General features: G+C 48.7%; 1 protein-coding gene across 1 annotated transcript in view; it reads right to left on the bottom strand.

Moving 5' to 3' along the window:
• The window catches only part of IFNGR2 (interferon gamma receptor 2), a 38,029-nt gene that overhangs the window by 5,749 nt on the left and 23,968 nt on the right, over positions 1-8,312 (bottom strand). Inside the window, exon 4 of the mRNA XM_023190669.2 lies at positions 4,499-4,647. Within this exon, the coding sequence (XP_023046437.1) occupies positions 4,499-4,647 (149 nt within the window). The remainder of the gene's footprint in view (positions 1-4,498; positions 4,648-8,312) is intronic.

Here is an 8,312-nt window from a genome sequence, read left to right on the forward strand (position 1 = left end):
AATAATGTTCCTTTCATTCCCAACCTGCTTCTAGTTTGACCAAAATGTGTTTGATCCTCCTACAGTTTCAGCTAGAATGACCTTAGAGATTTATGACATCAGGAGACAACTGGACCCCACACTCTAGGAGGGTTCTGTGTCTCCTCCCTGCATCCCCGTTGCCTCGAGCAGACCTCGCTGCCTCCCTACCTGGTCATCCAGGCAATGGCTCCTCACTCTTGTCCTGGCAAGGTTGTCATTGTCCCATACCGAAATGGAAAACAGCGATACCCTACTATGGCAGTATAGGCTTTCTTGCAAAGAACTGTTTTCTAATTTTGAGATACAATATAATCCACTGCAGCCACATGAAATGGCGGCATAACATATGCTTGAAAACATGGGAAGACAAGGCTGCTGAACTGTTAACTGAAAAAAGGCAGATTATTCAAATACAGAACATGTTATTATTTTTTAAAATAGAAAAATAGGCCAGGCGTGGTGGCTCATGCCTGTAATTCCAGCACTTCGGGAGGCTGAGGTGGGACAATCACTTGAGTTTGAGCTTGGGTAACATAGAGAGACCCCCTCCCCGCGTCTCTACAGAAAAAATAAATAAATAAATAAGCTGGTCATGGTGGTGCATGCCTATAGTCCCAGCTACTCGGGAGGCCAAAGTGGGAAGATGGCCTGAGCCTGGGAATTGGCGGCTACAGTGAGCTATGATTGCACCACTGCACTCCAGCCTGGGTGACAGAGTGAAAGTGTCTCTGAAAAATTAAAGTTAAAAAATAAAAATACAAACATAATTGTATTATCTATGAATTGTAGTATTACTTGATGGTTTTACATTATCTTTTCTGTTTAATGGTGGTGGACTGCCAGCGTAGAGGAAGACACGATTTTAAGGATGAAAATTCCCTTTGGGTTTATTTCAGCATTCAATTGGAATTCCTAAAATTCAGAATCACAGACTGCAGAAGAGCTAATGTAACAGGCCTAACACTAATGGCCTTTGAAGGGCCTGATTTCAAGGTCAACCCTTGGCTGACATCTGGGAATTTGTGTGCGTGTGTGTGTGTGTTTGAGACGGAGTCTTGCTCCACTGCCTGGGCTGGAGTGCAGTTGTGCGATCTCGACTCGCTGCAACCTCCACCTCCCAGGTTCAAGCGATTCTCTTGCTTCAGCCTCCCAAGTAACTGGGATCACAGGGGCCCGCCATCACGCCTGGCTAATTTTTGTATTTGTAGTAGAGATGGGTTTTCACCATGCTGGCCAGGCCTGTCTCGAATCCCTGACCTCAAGTGATCTGCCTGCCTCGGCCTCCCACAGTGCTGGGGTTGCAGGCGTGAGCCACGGTGCCCAGCCTGGGAATTTGGATTTCAGGTTTATGCCTCCCATTCCCAAACTGGTAATGTGGCTTTACTGTCCCTACACTGTTTGCAGTGTGTCTTCTTTATGAGGAGCATCTGCTTTCCTTCTGGGAGTTGGAATTTTGGCATACGCTAGACAGAAGGTGCGTATGTGGGTAGCCCTCAGTAAAAACCCTGGGCGCTGGGTGTCTCGTAAGCCTCCCTGGCAGACAACAGTTCACGTGTGCAGTCACAGCTTGCTGGTGGAGGAATGAAGTGCGTCCTGCGTGACTCAGCTCGGGGAGGGCTCCTGGAAGCCTACCCCTGGACACCTGCAGACTCTCCTTCATGTGCCTCTTCCCTTTGCCGATTTTGCTTTGCATCCTTTTGCTGTAAAAAATCAGAGTGTGGGCCAGGTACAGATGGGGAGGCTGAGACAGGAGAATCTCTTGAACCCGTGAGCCGAGATTATGGCACAGCACTCCACCCTGGGCGACACAGTGAAACTCTGTCTCAGAACAAAACAAAAGAAATGAGAGCGTGACTCCGTGCTGAGCCCTGGGAGTCCTTTGAGCGATCTAGGGTGGGTCTTGGGGAACCCAACAGAGACTCACAGCTAGAACAAAGATCCCATCGGTGGCTTTCAGAATCATTTTCATCTTTGACTTTTGATCATGGAAGCCAAGTACAGATGCTCTGGTCTGATGGAGGAAAGGGGCTTGAGGGCCCTCATGGCTGCTCCTCTTCACAGGCTCCAGCTTACAGCTCAGCTGTTTCATTTTATACTGAGGAAGCTGCAGCCCAGAGAGGCTAAGTGACATGGTGCTAAGCGGGTCCCAGGCAGTGGAAGCCTGTTCTGTGCACTCCTCCTAAGGGCATGCTGCTCAATGAGGCTGGCCCCAGAGTCCTGGAGCTGAGTCCTCCAGTGCTGTGTAGCCCTGGCCAGCTCTAGCATACAAGTGGAAACTCGCCCTCTGGGGGCCGACTCAGTGCAGAGAAGTGGATGGACTCCATCCTAAAAAAAATATGGGCGGGCCCTTGCGGAGGTAGCACAGCAACACAGTGCCCTCAAGTAAAGAACCAACCAAAGGGTGGAGAAAAACGTGGCCAGAGCGCCCACCCCATCTCCTGCATTTCCGACACCATATCCGGTTGGTGAGGACAGCTTGGAAGAGGCAGAGTCTCTCTCTTCTGGATTCTGCCAGGCTCCCTCTATTCTAATTGACCCAGATCTTGAGCTCTGATTTGGAGAAGTGATTTTTCCCTATTTCCTAGATGCTAAATCTGTTTTTCAGTGAGTCTCAACCTTGCCAGTTTCATACTCCCCATAATGAAATGAAGAGGAGGCTGGGAACAGGGGCTCATGCCTGTAACCTCAGCACTTTCGGAGACTGAGGTGGGCAGATTGTTTGAGACCAGGAGGTCGAGACCAGCTTGAGTAACATGGCAAAACCCCATCTCTACAAAAAAAATTTAAAAATATTAGCTGGGTGTGGTTGGCACAGGCCTGTAATTCCAGCTACTCGGGAGGCTGAAGTGGATGGATTGCTTGAGCCTGGGAGGTAGAGGTTGCAGTGAGACAAGATTGTACCACAGTACTCCAGCCTGGGCGACAGTGAGACTGTCTCAAAAAAACAACAATAGGTCGGGCGCGGTGGCTCAAGCCTGTAATCCCAGCAAAGACTTTGGGAGGCCGAGGCGGGCAGATCACAAGGTCAGGAGATCGAGACCATCCTGGCTAACACAGTGAAACCCCCTCTACTAAAAATACAAAAAATTAGCCAGGCATGGTGGCGGTAGGCTGTAGTTCCAGCTATTCAGGGGGCTGAGGCAGGAGAATGGCGTGAACCTGGGAGGCAGAGCTTGCAGTGAGCCGAGATCGCACCACTGCACTCTGGCCTGGGCGACAGAGTGAGACTCTGTCTCAAAAAAAAAAAGAAAAAGAAAAAAAGAAAAGAAAAAAAGAACAATAATTAAAAAAAAAAAAGAGAGAGAAGTGCAGATACAAAGTATGTGGCAGAAAAACATGGTGGTCAAGAGCAGGACTCTGAAGCTAGGCATCTCTGCTCTGCTCTGCCAGTGGTTTGCTGCTGACCTGAGGCAAGTCACTTAACGACTTGGATTCCCTCTCTGCAAACGGATTAGTATAAAGATGAAATGGGCTAGGCACAGTGGCTCATGCCTGTAATCCCAGCACTTTGGGTGGCCAAGGTGGGCAGATCACCTGAGGTCAGGAGTTCGAGACCAGCCTGATCAATATGGTGAAACCCCATCTCTACTAAAAATATAAAAACTAGCTGGGCATCAAGAACGAAACTCCAGCTAAAAAAAAAAAAAAAAAAAAAAAGATGAAATGAGATGAAGTATCTAAAATTCTAAAATGCTGACCCAGAGCCAAACACAAAGGAAGCTCTCAATAAATGTAAGCTCTTATTATCAAAAACCGTAATAATGTTGAATTTAGGAAATCATGAAGTTCACATAGATAACAGAACCTCGTTAAACACAGCTGGGATAATTTAGGCACTGGACATGCTTCAAGACCATCATGTTTTTTCCTGTACTCCCCGAGGCTGACCAGGCCCCTCTGATGTCACACACCTCTCTTAACGTGATCACCTGCCACAGCCCCTCGTGGCTTGCGTTTCTGACCGATATAAGCACCCACAGTTCTTCGTGTGTGCCACGCCGTCTCATACCTGCTGGTATTGCTCTCTGGAAGGCTCTTTCTCCCTTTGTTTCCCCCCCGATTTCACATGTGCCCTTTTCACAAACTGTTCAAACATTTATACAGTCAAGCCTTGCAGGCTGTAGTTGCAGATTCCTCATGGAGAACCAGACCCACTAAAACCTCTTCCAAACTGCAGAGCGTGGCAAAGGCATTGTGAGAGAGGCCCTGGCTAAGTCTGGACCCCACACAAGGAAACAGAGTGACATCAAAGGATGGCCGGCCCTTCAGATCGGCCTGGCAGAGGGAGGTCTCAGCACACTGAGTGGAAAAACAGGTCTTGAAGAGGACGATGAAAACAGGCTCAGGGCTCAGTCTCTATGGGGACACGAGGACATGGGAACACGCTGTTTTTGCCCATGTTAAAGGTTTCTTTCTTTTGCTAAGCCAGAAACTGCAAAGAAAAGAAAATCCAAACAAAAAAGGAACATGCTCTTGCCTGTTGGATGCCTCCTTTTTCCCAGTAATGGACATAATACCGAAAAAAGGCTGTGGAGGTATCAGCGATGTCAAAGGGAGAGGAGAACCTGATGATGAGGGAGGCTTCTCCTGGGGTCACCTCAATGTTTTCTGGAGGCCCGACAGTCACTGAAAAAGAATTACAAAGAGAAAATCACATGCATACACATATATATTATAAATATAATACATATATATGTATAATGCAATACATATATATATAGTGGGTATAGATATATACACACATATATTTTTATCTATTTATTTATTTATTATTTTTTCGAGACGGAGTCTTGCTCTGTCGCCCAGGCTAGAGTGCAGTCGCACGATCTCGGCTCACCGCAACCTCTGCCTCCCGGGCTCAAGCAATTCTCTTGCCTCAGCCTCTCAAGTAGCTGGGATTACAGGCGTGTGCCACCATGTCTGGCTAATTTTTATATTTTTAGTAGAGACAGGGTATCTTCATGTTGGCCAGGCTGTTCTCGAACTCCTGACCTCGTGATCCGCCTGCCTCAGCCTGCCAAAGTGCTGAGATTACAGGCGTGAGCCACCGCGCCTGGCCTATTTATTTTATTTATTTATTTATTTTTGAGATGGAATCTCGCTCATGTCGCCCAGGCTGGAGTGCAGTGGTGCAATCTCGGCTCACTGCAACCTCTGCCTTCCGGGTTCAAGCGATTCTCCTGCCTCAGCCTCTCGTGTAGCTGCAATTACAGGCACACGCCACTACACAGAGATAATTTTTATATTTTTAGTAGAGACGGGGTTTCACCAAGTTGGCCAGGCTGGTTTCAAACTACTGACCTCAGGTGATCCGCCCACCTTGGCCTCCCAAAGTGCTGGGATTACAGGCGTGAGCCACCGCGCCCGGCCATATTTCTATTTATACATGCAGTGGAGGTGACTTTGGATGCACAAGTCTACAAGAGGCGGCTCCAGGTGTGAGGCTGACTTGAAGGCAACACCTGGAGTGTGAACCACCACGCTCATACTCCAGGTAGAAGGAGAGGCCTTGAGGCAGTCCACAGTGTGGCCCAGGAGTCCCTCTGGCTCCTCAGGGGGCAGCTCGGATGCCAGAAGGTGAGATTCCACCAGGCAGGTGCAAAAGCTGAATGAAAGGCCGCCAGAGCCAGTGTCTCTTAAAATAATTCCCTCGGAGTTGTTTCCAGGGCCCCCACAAAGGACATGCCTATTTACAAGAATCACTGTGCCCAGCAGATCCCAGAGATGTGGCTTTCTACCAGGTATTTAGGATTGTCACAGCTGAGATGCAGTTTACCAATCAGGGGCCATGTGACCATCAGTAGTGCCACTTAGTAAGACGGTTGACATGACACCTTAATGTCAGCTTTCCAGAGAAACAAAACTGGAAGGTTAACCAAAGGTCAAATTTTCCTGCAGAGGGGAGATGATTTTATTAGCCCTTACCTACAATATATATAAAATTCCAATATAACTGAGCAAAAGTGGTGTTTATAAACTTTATGTACATTTGTCTCCTAGCTTCTTAAGTAATACTATGTTTATTTATTTATTAAAATAAATTTTTTTGAGACAGGGTCTCGGTCTGTTGCCCAGGCTGGAGTACAGTAGTGCAATCGTGGCTGACTGCAACCTCGAACTCCCAGGCACCCGAGTGAAGTGATCCAACCACTTCAGCCTCCCAAGTACCTGAGACTACAGGCCCGTGCCACCATGCCTAATTTTTTTTTTTTTTTTGTAAAGCTGGAGTTTTCCCATGTTGCCCAGACTGGTCTTGAACTCCTGGGCTCACGTGATCCTTCTGCCTCGACCTCCAAAAGTACTGGGATTCCAGGTGTGAGCCACCACACCCATACTATATTTAAACATGGTAAGTGAGAAGTGTTGCCATGGTAAGTCTGTTTGTTCAGGCTTTTCACATAATTCACCTCATAGTCACCTCAGGCTATGACGGTGACTCACGAAGTGCTATCAGTGAGGGCTATGAAGCATTTATTAAGTAAGCATGCATTGTATAATTCACCAGAGGAACTCAGATCAAAGTACAGGTTGGGTCCTCGAAATTCTAAGAGACCTATGTCTCCACATTTTACACAAGGAGACAATGCTGTCACTGTGTGTTCACAACAGCAGGGCTGGATTCTCTCCCCTGGGCACTCCAGGTTGGTGAGGGGTAGATGTACGATCTGGCCAAGCTTCTCTCTGTGCAAAAGAACTACTGAGTTTGTAGCTGTGCCCTCTTATTTGTTCTGGTGGAGGTGCTAAGTCCAGACAACTCCCAGTGGCAGACGCAGGGTCAGGCCTGGCCCACCAACAGCCACAGTGATGTTTGTGGACTGACTGCTAGTGACAAAATGCTCTTCCATTCAGCCTGCTCAGGGACGCTGGCACACATGTTCTCCAGCTTCCCTTGGCCCAGCTAAGTGAGCAGAGCATGCAGAAGCACGTTGCAGAAGCACTTGCAGGGCCTGGCTGTAGGACACGTTCTTTGGGCCTCTCCATTAGCACGTGGGAGTGTGGACACCAGCCACAGCTGGCCACTGCACGGCTGAAAGCACAGGGCTCAGACCTGCCCTTCTGAAGAGAGTCCCGACCTGGAATCTGATATGAACCTGGTAAACCTCGTCTCTAGAGGGGAGAACAATCTGACTCCTCTCACAGCACTGGAGGAAGGCTGGCTCCAGGGAACACTGGACGACAATGCGTGGAGCCTCCAGGCAAATGGCCTTTCCACAAAGCCTCTCACGGATCAGTGTCACCACCAAATAAGGGTATCCCGGCAGGGCGTGGTGGCTCACACCTGTAATCCCAGCGCTTTGGGAGGCCAAGGTGGGCGGATCACTTGAGGTCAGCCTGGTCAACATGCGGAAATGCCATTTCTACTAAAAATACAAACATTAGGCTGTGTGCAGTGGCTCACGCTTATAATCCCAGCACTTTGGGAGGCCGAGGTGGGTGGATCATGAGGTCAGGAGATCAAGACCATCCTGGCTAACACAGTGAAACCCCGTCTCTACTAAAAATACAAAAAATTAGCCAGGAGCAGTGGCGGGCACCTGTAGTCCCAGCTACTTGGGAGGCTGAGGCAGGAGAATGGCGTGAACCCGGGAGGCGGAGTTTGCAGTGAGCCAAAATCGCGCCACTGCACTGCAGCCTGGGCAACACAGCGAGACTCTGTCTCAAAAAAAAAAAAAATTAGCTGGGCATGGTGGTGCGTGCCTGTAATCCCAGCTACTCAGGAGGCTGAGGCAGGAGAATCACTTGAACCTGGGAGGCAGAGGTTGCAGTGAGCCGAGATCGTGCCACTGCACTCCAGCCTGGGTGACAAGAGTGAAACTCTGTCTCACAAAACAAAAACAAAATTAACTGGGGTGTGGTGGCACACGCATGTAATCCCAGCTACTGGGGAGGCTGAGGCACGAGAATCACTTAAACCTGGAGGCGGAGGCTGCAGTGAGCTGAGATTGCTCCACTGCACTCCAGCCTGGGCGACAGAGTGAGACTGCCTCAAAAAAACAAAAAACAAAACAAAAAAACAAGTAAGGTTATCCCCATTTCTCGGATAAGGAAACAGAAGCCAGGAGGTGACACTATTTGCCCAGAGTAACAGCCAGTAAATGGCAGAGTTGGGATATGAACCCAGGTGAGGGTGATGCCAACGCCCGCCCCCTCCAACCACCATCTCACTCCTCCGCTCGGTAAACCTCCTTCATGTCCATTACTGATTCTAACACCACTAGCAGAGGTGAAAGTGGCAGGTATGAGGTGAGACCACCACTGTGTCAAGCTTTTTTTTTTTTTTTTTTTTTTTT

The sequence above is a fragment of the Piliocolobus tephrosceles genome, chromosome 19 (genome assembly GCF_002776525.5).
Source record: "Piliocolobus tephrosceles isolate RC106 chromosome 19, ASM277652v3, whole genome shotgun sequence".
Lineage (NCBI taxonomy): Eukaryota > Metazoa > Chordata > Mammalia > Primates > Cercopithecidae > Piliocolobus > Piliocolobus tephrosceles.